Source organism: Ambystoma mexicanum, chromosome 9 (assembly GCF_040938575.1).
Source record: "Ambystoma mexicanum isolate Mex_15411 chromosome 9, UKY_AmexF1_1, whole genome shotgun sequence".
Lineage (NCBI taxonomy): Eukaryota > Metazoa > Chordata > Amphibia > Caudata > Ambystomatidae > Ambystoma > Ambystoma mexicanum.
This window is the reverse complement of record NC_090931.1, coordinates 554,656,809-554,669,956: the sequence shown is the minus strand read 5'-3', so window position 1 is coordinate 554,669,956 and position 13,148 is coordinate 554,656,809. Positions and strand designations below refer to the sequence as shown.

At 47.1% G+C, this 13,148-nt stretch overlaps 1 protein-coding gene across 3 annotated transcripts in view; it reads right to left on the bottom strand.

Annotated features, from left to right (window-relative positions):
• The window catches only part of SKA2 (spindle and kinetochore associated complex subunit 2), a 74,856-nt gene that overhangs the window by 22,051 nt on the left and 39,657 nt on the right, over window positions 1-13,148 (bottom strand). For all 3 annotated transcript variants that reach the window (XM_069615152.1, XM_069615151.1, XM_069615153.1), the window contains one exon: window positions 11,343-11,519. In XM_069615152.1, coding sequence (XP_069471253.1) covers window positions 11,343-11,519 — 177 coding nt within the window. The remainder of the gene's footprint in view (window positions 1-11,342; window positions 11,520-13,148) is intronic.

Sequence of the window (13,148 nt, the reverse complement as noted above, 5' to 3'; positions counted from 1 at the left end):
CTGGAGCGAGGGAGTGCTGGTCGGACCCCCAAACCCCTTTCAGAGAGCTAAAAGGATCAACCCACATTGAAGACGGGGAGCAGAGAAGCCCATGGAGCCAGAGAGGTCCTCCTACCGAGAAGTGCAATGTAAAGTGGCTTTATAAAAGCACACTTCTGCCAATAATATTGGCCTTGCTGGGCATGGCTCTGTAAGGAAAGAGGATAGGGGGTATTAGCAGAAATGCATAAACCTTTGGTGTTGATGGATGCAGGTCGGAAGTACCCATTACTTTATATGTGGATATGAAAATCTCTAGGTTTGTGGTTGGTACCGACCGGGCAGGTTAGCCATAAGGGCAGCACCCGGATCACGAAATGCAAAAATGAACAGTAAGGTTGTTGACAAAAGATGGGTAGGGTCTGCATCCATTAAGTACACTAGACCTAGGAATTAACCTGTAGGAGTGTGTTACATGTAAGGATGCAAGATTTTAGTAGTGAGTAGTTAGCTGAGGGATGGGGGCTGAAGTGTGTGGGTGAGGGTGTTGTCACTTCCTGGTTCTTGGTGCTAGATTACACAGAGATGAACGTTGGAGACCAGTACCACATCAGAGAGGTTGTTTATTTATTTGCAGCGCTTATATAGTGTTCCATGAGTCAACTTGGTCTCCGGCAGATAGTAGTGCCAAGAGTTTGGAAAAAATGCTTGCCATATATTGGTGGACAGTCTTTAGTCAGTTGCCATTATTTTTTTCTCCAGCCCGAGATGTTTGGGCAGGATATTTCAGTTGTGTGCCCAGAACTGAAAAAGGAGGAAGCTCGTTGCAGTTTCTTGTTGAAGTTGGGTACTAGTACTATTGCAGCATTGCTGGACCCCAAGTGTTCTGGAAGGAGTGTAGTGTTGAAACGGGAAGGACCCCTCCATGGTAAGAAGAATGAGCCCTGCAGAAGGTTTTCAAATGAACTAGCCAATGGCAAGGATGTAATGCTGGTGCGATAGTTCAAATGGCTTTGTTCTGAGAAGTAGTCTTACCACTGCATTTGGAAGTCTTTGAAGTTTACTCATTAGGTAATGTCGGTGTCCGAAATAGATTTGTTTGCATAGTCTCGTTTGGATACGATTACAGCAATTATGGCCATGGCCCAGTGAGTAAACGTTACGTAAAGTAAGATGCGTCAGAAAAGGCGCTGCTGCTAGAAACATCTTACGACGATGGCTTGACCTGTGGATCAAGAGTGAGGTGTCCATTTTCGTTGCAAGATTTCTCAATGTGGTTGACGGGTTTGGAAGAGTCCATGTTGTCAGGCCACTGGGGTTGTGGTGAGGTTAGAACATGTAGGATCACAGAGCATCCTCTCTGTTTTGCTGGGGTTGAGTTTTAGTCTGTCTGCAGTCATACATGCATCCACCTGTGCTAGGCAGTTTTTAAATGTCTGGTGAGTTTGGTGATTCACAAATGTGTATATTATTTGTGTGTCATCCACACAGCTGTGACAGGAGGTGCAGAAGTGTATGCCTGGCATGGAAAAGGGAACTGCGGCAGAGCCTGTGGTGCGCTCACAATCCTACCAGAGCAGGAGCCGGAAACGCCCAGGCCGATGAACGCGAAGCAGCCACCGCAAGGGATGCGAACACTGGCGGACTGAGATGATGGCACCCAGACCTCGCCCAAGGGAAACTAGGGCGAGCACCGCTCAACAGTAAATCAAAGAAGTGCTGCTGCAGTCGCTGAACTCCCAAAATCTCCAGAAGAGCACCACCCACAGTAAAGAGGTGGGCTTCAGGACTTAGGCAGAGGAAGGTCCAAGAGAAACCAAAACCCGGGTGGGGGTGGCAAGAACGCTGAAGGGCCAAGGCAGGCTGAGTGAAAAAACACAGGGCGGCAGTGGAAAGCCAGAGCCTCAAGCTGGGTAAGAGAAATGAGACCCCAAAGTGGTCTGAAAGGAACCCGAAACCCAAGGTGGGATAAAGACCAAGAGTCACCTTGAAAAAGAAACCCCCCCCCCCCCCCGACTCCCCTGGAACTTTCTTGGGAAAGCATACAAAGTGAGTAACTGGAGAGAGAGAGGGGGCGGGGGAGCAGGCCAGATGTCACCACGTAGGAGATTGATTGGACTAAGACTATAGACCAAGAGGAGACATTGAGTTTACAGGCCTGGACTGGGGCCGGGAGCCCTATTAAGCAAGTCACACCACAGTGGATGTCAGAAACCAACCACCATTCATTTAGTCCGGGCCAGGGCCCAAGTGTACTTTTTCCTGAGTTTTTCTGTTACTTTCATAGTGTTAGAATCAGAACTTAAGTGAAGTGTTTTGGACAGTGAATTTTTGTGTGTGTTCTCTAGGGGACATCCTGACGAGCACATGTTATACTTTTTCATTATAGAGTATAATAGTTTTTTTTATAATGCTCTTAATACCGGAGACCAGTTTCTAAGCACAGGTAGGACCAAGACGTCTAGATTTAGGGATAGCAAAGGTTTCTTTCTTTAACCAAGCCATAAATTAGTATTCAAAAATTGATTAGCAGAGTTTGCTAATTAAATTATTTTTGATTGGCAAACAAGCTCACTTGATTAGCAATTTTGTACTAATATTGTTAATGCCACCAGAGGTTATTTGTACCCAAGACATGTAAAAAGCAACGATACAGCAGTTTTGCGCACTGCGGAAATAAGACATTAGTGAGAAGAGTCAGGCCTTGCAAATTCTTAACTTCAACTAGACCTACAGGTCGGGTAACTTAGTTTACCTATTCAACCTAAACATTTAAAATGTAATTTCTTTAAAATGGTGCAGGTCCCTACAAACCCACTTTGTTTGGCACACTGCTGCCACCCAGAGGACAGCCATGCACAGTGAAACATTTATTTGACATTGTTTCTGCAAAGTAAATGTTAAATAAAAGTTTCAAACATCTCTTGCAAATGCTACTCGCCCTTTATAAAATCAACTTGACTGTGCAAGTGGACGAAAAGACTTTGTGAGCCATAGATGAGTCTGTAAAATGTAAAAGGTTAGCTGCATGAATGGACACAAATAAATAGATATGATAAAAAGGCTCTGAAAACAGTTTGGCCAGCTGTCTCCTGCAGGCGGTAATATGTAATTCAATCATAAAGCGTTCTCTGGAGGCAAACTGTGTTTAATATTGCAGTAGATTGTAGATGTGCAGACTGGATGGCACCATTGATCATTACTTTGCGTAAGCATCTAGTTTGCTTTGTGTATTCGTTATGTAAGAGGTAAAAAAGAGACTAAACAGAGTGGATTGTGTAGCAGCCATAGAACTGGGCGAACTCGGTGCAATATTGTAGTTTGTGGTCATCTCACTTTAAGGGTACCTGGTATAAGGCAACAGAGTGATGATACAGAATCTCAAGGAATATGGGTTTGCTCATGGGTTGAGCACCAATTACAAGATGTATGCAACGTGCAGGTTACAGAACTAGGTTTGCCATCAAAAGCATTTGATCATGTACATTTTCTAGTGTACACTTGTCAATATGATGATCTTTCCCAACAAAATGAAATACAGTGGACACTATGAAATTTAGATACACTAACCTAAACTTTACTGTAAAGCATGAGATGATGCAGTATGTTACAGTATCAATACAGTAATTATGCATTATGTAACAACTTACATTTTAGGAATGGATTTGCATGACTATTTTTATATAAATATAAAGTTGACACATACTGGTCTTTGCCAGACAATATATAGAAAGCTTAATAAAATGATCATCCCTGTTACTTCTGGTTTGCCATTATTTGAAAAAGAAAAAGATTCTTGCCTAGCACTCCCACACATGCCTTTGGCATTTAAGAGTGGACAGGATGATTACTGCTGCACTTTGTCTCCATTAACAATTGAATTGAACAGAGAAAATAGGGTGAAGAGAGCACCATTGGCAAGAGGAATGCAGGGCGAGCTGTGCGTTCATTTAAGAGGTCAACTTAAATAGCTAACTTTGCTACACAAGTGTCCATTTGATTAGCAAACCTACAGAACTGCATAGCAAATTGCTATGTGACACCACTTATTTTATGCCTTGTTAACCTATAAGGTTCGAACACAATGCCACATTGTCAGCCTCTGTCAGTCTCCCGATTCTGACCTACCACATAACACGGGTTGAAAAGCATAAATAACGAGAACCTGTTCTTAAAAGAGATGTGTGACTTCTTTATCATCTCGTAAACAATTGCAGCAGGTTTGGATTCTATCAACTAACGTTCAGATAAAACACTGCATTTTACCGTGCAACTGTATTTAGTTCAGAAATGCATTTAGAGCATATTCGCCAATGTTTTGCTGTGATATACAACACCTTGTTTTCACCAGCTTCTTTAAAAGGTTTAAAGTAAAACAAAATCAAAACTACACAGCAAACAGCAGATCGTTTCCAAGTTCTACAATGAATGATTATGCACTAGTGTTTTTTTTCCCCCAATCTGACTCCAGTGATGCTAGTTGAATTGAGCAGCAAATTGTCGATCTCTGAATCATGAAAGTAATTTGCTGCATCAGAATCGAAATTTTGTCCGAAAAATTGTTAGGATGCCAATTTTAAGCCAAACACATATATGGGATACATTACTCACCGTAATCGTATTTCTGATGCTTGTATCTGCTTAGATTCACATGCTGTGCATAGGCCGACATCTAGTGGAAGCTGCGGAGTATTACAGTTTGTTTTTCGAAAATCGAAAAGGGCGTCGACACAGGGCGTGCCAGTAATACTATCCCTAGTGTGACGTCCACTGTACCCATGATCCCTCACGCGTCTAGGATCCCCAGATTGTGTTTTTCCTGACATGAGGTAGCATGAGGAGTAGCGTGAGTACAGATAGTCCAAGCAGATAGACAGAAAGGTAAGAACTACAAGCAACCATGCGCCTTCTCTCGGAGGGGAGGAAGGGTGGGTCGCATGTGAATCTAAGCAGATGCAAGCATCAGAAATACGATTACGGTGAGTAATGTATCCCTTCTGAGGCTTGTGGAATCTGCTTAGATCACATGCTGTGCATAGATTAGCGAGCAGTACCAGAAGCAGGAGGTGGGATGTGAGAAGGGTCATGAGCAAACAGGTGTCTTAGAACCGCTTGTCCCACTTGTGTATCTGTCTTGGAATGAGTGTCAATGCAGTAATGCTGAGTAAAAGTGTGAATAGAGCTCCAAGTAGCTGCTTTGCAAATGGTGTCGAGGGGAACATTTGCAATGAAAGCCAGAGTGGCCCCAATGCCTCTAGTAGAGTGGGCCCTTGGTGTAAACGGCAGAGTCTTTTTAGAAAGAGAGTAACACAGCTGTATACAGTTGATAATCCACTTGGAGATAGCGCCCTTAGAGACGCGATCCCCCTCTCTGCCTGTAGCTACGGAGACAAACAGTTGATCTGTTTTCCTTAGCGGTCTGGTTTTATTTACATAGTATAAGACCGCCCTACGCACATCTAGGGTGTGTAGTTTCACCTCAGCCGAGCTTTGTGGGTTTTGGAAGAAAGCCGGAAGCTCGATGGACTGGTTTACATGGAACTTGGATATGAATTTTGGTGAGAACCTAGGGTGTGTGCGTAAAACCAGTTTGTCCTTGTGGATAGTAAAGAAAGGATCTTGCACTGACAGAGCCTGAATTTCACTGACCCTTCTTATGGAGGTAATGGCTACTAAGAAGGCCGTTTTATAAGTCAGGTGTTTGAGACTACTTTTATGCATGGGTTCGAAGGGGGGCCCCATGAGCTTAGCTAGCACCACGTTGAGGTCCCATCCTGGCGGTGGGTTCGAAATAGGAGGGTGAAGTCTCTTTACTCCTTCCATGAAGGCTTTAACCACTGGTACTTTCCACCACGAGACCCTGTTATGGGATGTGGTGTAAGCCGAGAGGGCTGCCAGGTGTACTTTCAGAGAGTTAAAAACCAACCCTGCATCCAGCAGGTGGAGCATGTATGTTACAACGTTGGAAGGAGTGCAATCAACCGGGTTGATTTGTTTATTCTGGCACCAGATAACGAATCTTTTCCACTTGTCAAAGTAACAGTGTCTTGTATTTGGTTTCCTGGACTCTTTTAGAATGTCCATACACCTCTGTGGTAATTTGAGATGTCCAAACTCTATGACTTCAGGAGCCATGCTGCTAGGTTCATAGAGTTGGGTTCCTGATGCAGTGTTTGACCTTGTTGCTGGGACAGAAGGTTGTACCAGGCTGGGAGTCTGATGGGCTCGCACACCGCCATCCTGCGTAGGTGTGGAAACCATGGTTGTCTCGCCCACATGGGAGCAACTAGGATGAGCGTCATTGATTCCTTGTTCATTTTGTACACCACCTTCCTGATGAGAGGAGTTGGTGGAAAAGCGTACGCAAACATCCCTGACCAGTTCATCCACAGGGCATTCCCCTGGGAGTCCGTTTGGGGGAACCTGGATGCAAATCCTGGGCATTGTTTGTTTTCGCTTGTGGCGAATAGGTCTATAGTGGGGAAACCCCACTGAGAGAAGAGATCTTCTACTACGTCTCTGTGAAGGACCCATTCGTGTTCTTCTGGGAGGGGGTCTCTGCTTAGAGCATCCGCTAGGGAATTGAGCTCCCCTGGAACATGTTGCGATGACAGGAAGATGTTCCGTCTGAGTGCCCATATCCATATTTTCTGGGCAAGCTTGGACAGATTTGGCGAACGAGTCCCTCCTTGCTTGTTCAGGTAGAACATGGCTGTCGTGCTGTCCGTCCTGATCTGCACCGACAAGTTCAGTAGATGGGGCTCGAATGCCTGCAGCGCACGGAATACTGCCAGAAGCTCTAGCAGATTGATGTGGTTCTTGGCTACTGAGTGAGACCAGAGACCCTGAGCTGTGTGGTGGAGATGGTGAGCTCCCCACCCAGTCAGGCATGCATCTGTAGTAACCACTGCCTGTACTTCGGGATCGTAAAAGGATTTCCCCTTTGCGATATTCTCTCTTGTCCACCAGTGTAGGCTCTGTACGAGTGTTGGCGAAACGACCACTAGATCGTCCCACTGACCACTTGCCTGAGACCACTGTTTCGCCAACCATTCCTGCATGGGACGCATGCGCAGACGCGCGTGGGGGACCAGGTAAATGCATGACGCCATCATGCCCAGTAACCGCATAGCTTTGCGTACTGTTATCTGTTGACCTGACTGATAATGCGGAATTTGCAGAAGTATATTCCGAATTCTTTCTTCCGAAGGGAAGGTCAATTCTCTTTGAGTATCTAGGATAGCTCCTAGAAACTGTTTTGAGGTGCTTGGCACCAGACTTGACTTCTTCTCGTTGATAGAGAAGCCTAATTCGTGGAGGAGGTCGATAGTCCTCTGAACGTTTGATCTGCAGATTCCTGGGGTTTCCCCCGTTATGAGCCAGTCGTCTAGATAAGGGTACACTGGGATTGCCTCCCTGCGTAGGTGTGCAGCTGCCACCGCCAGTACCTTGGTGAATACCCTTGGTGCTGAAGCTATCCCGAAGGGCAGTACCTTGAATTGGTAGTGGCGACTGTCCACCTTGAAGCGCAAGTATTTTCTGTGCGCCGGGAGCATAGAAATATGAAAATAGGCATCTTTCATATCCAAGGTTGCCATGTAATCCCCCTTTTTTAGGAGTGGGATTACCTCTTGTAGCGTGGACATACGGAATTTTTGGGGCTTGACATACTTGTTGGCAAGCCGTAAGTCCAATACTGGGCGCATTGTTAAATCTTTCTTTGGCACAAGGAAGTAAGTTGAATAGATACCCTTGTTTACCTGGTGTCCTGGGACGAGTTCTATCGCGTCCTTTAGGAGCAGATTGTAGACTTCCTCGAGGAGGATCTTTTGATGTTCTAAAGAGTGGACTTTTTGTCTTGGAGGGTGGTTTCGGGGACGTTGCAGTAGTTCTATACAGTACCCCTTGGATACTGTCGACAGCACCCATCTGTCGGATGTTATCCCTTCCCATGCCTGGGTGAAGCTGGATATTCGTCCCCCTACTGGGGTTGCATGGGAAGGGACCCTGAAATGAGCGTCACTGCTTTGGTGGAGGCGTGCCGCCTCCTTTACTGGGGCTGCCTCTGCCTCTACCACGTCCTCTTCTACTAGCCCTACCATACCCCTGGGTAGACTGTTGTGAGTTGGTGTTCCACTGTGTACCCTGGGTGTGGGAATAGCTATTTCCTCTATTGGAATTTTGGCCGCGGGGGCGACGAAAATTGCCGTTCCCTCTTTGGTTAGGTGGTTTTGTAGTTAACTGGCCAAGGGATTTGAGGGTTTCGAATTCCTCCTTAGCGTTTTTTAGTGCGTCCTCGACTGCCTTTCCAAACAGGAGATCACTTTCCACTGGTTTGTCTAAGAGTGCAGCTTGTGTTTCTGCTCTGAATCCCGACTGTCTCAACCAAGCATGTCTTTTGATGACAGTCCCCTCTGCTATAATTCTACCCGCGTTGTCTGCGGCGTCTAAAGTTGCTTTTAAAATGCAGCCTGAGACGTTTCTTCCCTCTGCACAAATGCGAGATAGCTGGCTCTTAAGGGGTTCGGGAGCGGAATCTATTAGTGCTGCCACTTCTTCCCACTGATGGCAGTTGTAGCTGGCCAACAGTGTGGTGGAATTCGCGATTCTGGTTTGGTAGGCTGCCGTGGAAGCTACTTTTCTACCAAAACCATAGAGTTTCTTACTTTCTTTGTCGGGGGGAGCCTCCGAGGAAGATAATGGGGTTCCAGCTCTCTTGCGGGTGTTAGTTACGACTAGAGAGTCTGGCTTAAGTTGGCCTCTAATATATAGAGGGTCCGACTGGGCTGCTTTAAACAGCTTCTCTACTCTCGGGTTTACAGGTCTTGTCAAGTTTGGGTTGACAAGGGATGGTGCTATTCTGCGTTGAATAGATTTCAGGATGGGAATGGTCTGGGCTACTGTCTTCCTTTCCCCTATTAGTTCCTCCGCGAAGTCCCTCTCTTCTTGGACACCTTGTGTGTCTATGTGGAAGTGGTTAGCTGCCCGAGAGAGCAGTTCATTCAGTAGGGGCTGATTATCTATTGGGGAATCATACACTGGGGCTTCCCTTTCGACTGGTGAGTCCATTCTGAAAATATCTGGGCTATTTTCTGGCTCATCCTCGTCTTCGTCCTCCCCGTAATAATCTGACACTGCGAGATCTTCTGGTGTCTCAAAATCCTGGCCCTCTATAAGGGAAGAGTCTCCTTGGCCTGTAGGGAAAAGGCAAGAATAGGGTTGGACCTCGAAGGGTTCTGAAGCCTTTACTGGTGTCTCGACCCGGGGCCTTTTATTTGAAGGGATAGGGTCCCTTGAACCTGAGGGAGAAGATTCCTGAGGGTTTAAAACTAGTAGTTGGTCAGGGTGTCTTTCGAAGAAATTTGCTAAGGAGGACATCCTTGACATTACTCTGTCAATGTCCTCGCATGACCAGAGTTTTGAGCTTGGGGTGACCCTGCTGGAACTCTCTATGGACTGTCCCTGAGAAGACTTGGACGGGGAAGTCAGTTCTATTGTTGTGGGGGATTGCAAGGGTTGTTTCCTTTGTTGCTTACCCCCTTCCCCGTGGGTGGAAGTGTGTTTACCCTTTCCCTTATCTTTCGACGCCTGGCGTCGAGGATCGGAGGTGGAAACCCTGTGTTTCGAACTAGGCTTCGAAACTGGGCCCTCCTCACTCCCAAGTGATGTACCCTTTCCCTGGGGTGCAGGCTGGGGATGGAAGCCGTGTTCGTCTCCGGACGAGTGATCTTCCGTGATGTTAATGGGCGAGGCACTATGTGCAAGTGTGGAGGCTTGCCCGATGTCGTGCGGCGACCTCGACCGGGACCGCCCAGAGGACGTCCTTTCGGACCGCTCCTTTTGTGCCTCTCCGAGGTTTCGACGACTTCGAATCTCGGGTGGGTTTTTTGTGTTTAGCGTGTGTATGTGTAACGCTCTTGTCGCCGGGGGACTTCCCCATAGTCGCCGGGACGGACGACCTTCCGAGGCCGGGGACGTGCGTTAGGCTGTCTTTCGACGCCTTGGTGCCCTCGCCGTCCGAAAGTCCGGCGTCGCTGCCGTCGCTGAAGGTACCCTCCGCCTCCATAGCTGCTAGCTTGGCGTGGTGGGCCCAACGCTTGGTGGAGCGGTCCTTAAGAGTTTTTGTCTTAAACCTGCTACAGGCCCTGCAACCCGCCTCGGGGTGGTCTCTGGGCAGGCAAAGGTTGCACGTAGCGTGCTTATCTACCCAAGGGTATTTTTTATTACACTTGGGGCAAAACTGAAAGGGCGTACCCTCCATACGCGCCTGTGGGCAGCGGGCAAGTGTGTGTAGGTAAGAAGGTGTTTCTAACCGAGTGTGGAAGTGTACCACCCCCCACTCTCCCTACTGTAGGGCCGAGGCCAGCGGCCCAGGCCCGAGCCGAGGCGGAAGCCTCAAGGCCCAATCCGTCGGGTTTCGACGTTGATCTCCTCCCCGGTTCGGCTTCGAGATGCTGGTCGACGTAGGGGTGAGAAAATGGGGCAAATTAGAATTATTTTTAAGTGTAAATATGGCAAAGCCAGGGAACTCCGATGAAGTGCTTCCGACCAGAATGGCGGAAAAAAACAATCTGGGGATCCTAGACGCGTGAGGGATCATGGGTACAGTGGACGTCACACTAGGGATAGTATTACTGGCACGCCCTGTGTCGACGCCCTTTTCGATTTTCGAAAAACAAACTGTAATACTCCGCAGCTTCCACTAGATGTCGGCCTATGCACAGCATGTGATCTAAGCAGATTCCACAAGCCTCAGAAATATATATATATACACCATTCGAAACAGAGCACAAGACGTTAGCTGGCCTGGAAGGTCCGAATGCCTCAGCGAGCTCAGACCCAGACTGTACAGTTTAACATTCATTATTCACACCTGGGGAAGGGCGCTGAGCCAATCAGCTGGCTGGAAGAGCAAGCGAGAATACACTGTATACCGCCCGCTCTTTCCAGCCACCCGAGACGCCATCTTTATTGTGGGGAGGCAACAACCACCACGACCACACAACATACCCTTTCCCCTCCCTCCCACTTATCTGATGGGCCTGAGCTTTGTGCTCCTCCCTCTTCTGGCCATTGACATGGAAAAGGGACAAAGTCCTTTTTCCTACGGTAGTGGGCGTCTTTTCTTTCTCTCCTTTGGGAGATTGGGCGTTGCGGAATACGCATGTGCCCATCTCCCAGAGGAAAAAACGAATGTGTACCCCGTGCAAACCCTAGGGTGTGAATAGTCATCACCCCCTTGTCGGGGGTGCGTACATGTTCAGTAACTCTTGTCTGCCTAGGCTCCTGCTTGCCGGCCGTTACTGGCCATACACCCACACCCTGCCCTGACTCAGGGGCGATTACTATAGTAACCTACTTACATCAAGCTCCGTTTGTTGGTGTAGTTGTTCAACCATCGTCATAGTATCGGCTAGGGTATTTTGAATGCTCTCAATGGACGCTTTCTGCTCTGCAGCGATCTTCTCCAATTGTGTGGATAAAGACTTGTATCTCAATTTAGCTGCCGACAACTGCTCAAGCAGCCTCACTGGATCTTCCTGCAATAAGAGACATGAATTGGAAGAACACCACATTATGCATTCAAAGATTAATAGAGGAAAAGATCAGAAAAATGGAACAGAAAACACTGCAAACGGAAGGCTTGTGCTAACACATTGCTTTATATTGACGAAAGGAGGCATGGTCCCACTAGTTGATGACCATCCTCATCACTTGATAGCCAAGGAGAACTAAAAGCCTTAACTGATATGGCTCCAACAGGGCTAAACAGTGTTATGTCGGGCACATTTTACATTTGGAAATTAAAGTGTACTTTGATTTCTTTTACTTATCTGGTGTCTGCACCTGCGGCTCTCCAGATATTTTGTACTACAACTTCCATGATCACTCTTCTTTGACACTGCTCGCTATGAGAGTCTTAGTCCAAAACATCTGTAGACCAAAGGTTGCAGACATTTGCACTAGCGGTTTATCCGGATACCTTTTGTATAGCAGTAACTGGGGGGAAATAATAATAAAAAAAATAAAGAAAAATAACTATTTGCATTCAGTTTACTCCCACTGAGCAGACGTTTCAGGACATTTTACCCAAACTTATGCTACAGTGATGTAACGAGAGAGGAGTTAAGTGGAGGATGGGGGCGAGGGGGTGGGATCTGTTAGGCAGAAACCTGTGCAGTTCCCTCTGGGACCACTGCAAAAGATTTAAGACTACAGGTGTTTGGCAGTAAACCCACTTGGTAGCAGTCTGTACCACACAGATTCACTTGGTAGCTGAGGCTGAGCAGTCAGACTTCCCTCAAGAAGAGTTAGGCAGTATACAGAGTAGTCACAATAGATCATGAGCACACAATAGGACAAGTAAACACTGACCAGGGCTTGGTGTAAAAGAGATCATTATTTATTTTAAACCACATCTAGAAAAACACACAGGCACCAATAGTAAGCAATTCAGAAACACAGTCACTAAAAGATATACACTCCCTTAAAAGAATAGACAAGTCTTAAGTAAAGCCCCACTTATTTTCAGACAGCGGTGAGCGCTTAACGTAGATGGCACTCTAATAGTTCGTTTTAAAAAAGGAGAGAAAAGCAGAGGACAAATTGAAACAGATCCCAGCACTTTTACAAGAACAGAACAAGAGAGGAAGGCTTAGTAAAACCGTGAATTCAGAGTCAGTAGGCCGGATCCGCTTTAAGAGGATCGAAACTAAATGTGTCCAAGGTCACACGGTTGCAGTGGTCAAAAGTCTTGTAAGGGTTCAAAAAGGAGTTGGATCAAAGAAAGGGACCAGTTAGAGGGTCAAGGTGGCCAGCCCAGTCCAGAAGGTTAAGGAGTTATTATTACCTTGTAGCAATCTTTAGAAAGGGAGGCCTGGCGGACACGGTACCTTAAAGTGGTGAAAACACTCCAGCGGGGGCAGTTGTTCCTGGCTGCGGATGCAAGTCAGTGCTTCGTCCGGGGGAAGAGAGGATCTCGTCGTGGAGGAAGACAGGAGTCCGTTGCACTGCCAGGGAAGAAACCAGCCGCATAGTTTCTCAGGTACAAGGAGCGGTCCGTTGATTCGCAGTTCAGTGGTGAGTGGCTATCCGGCCGCCGGGGTGCTTGGCACAGGCAGTTCGACCACAAACCGGGCTGGGGTGCGAAGAAAGAAAGGTAAACTGGT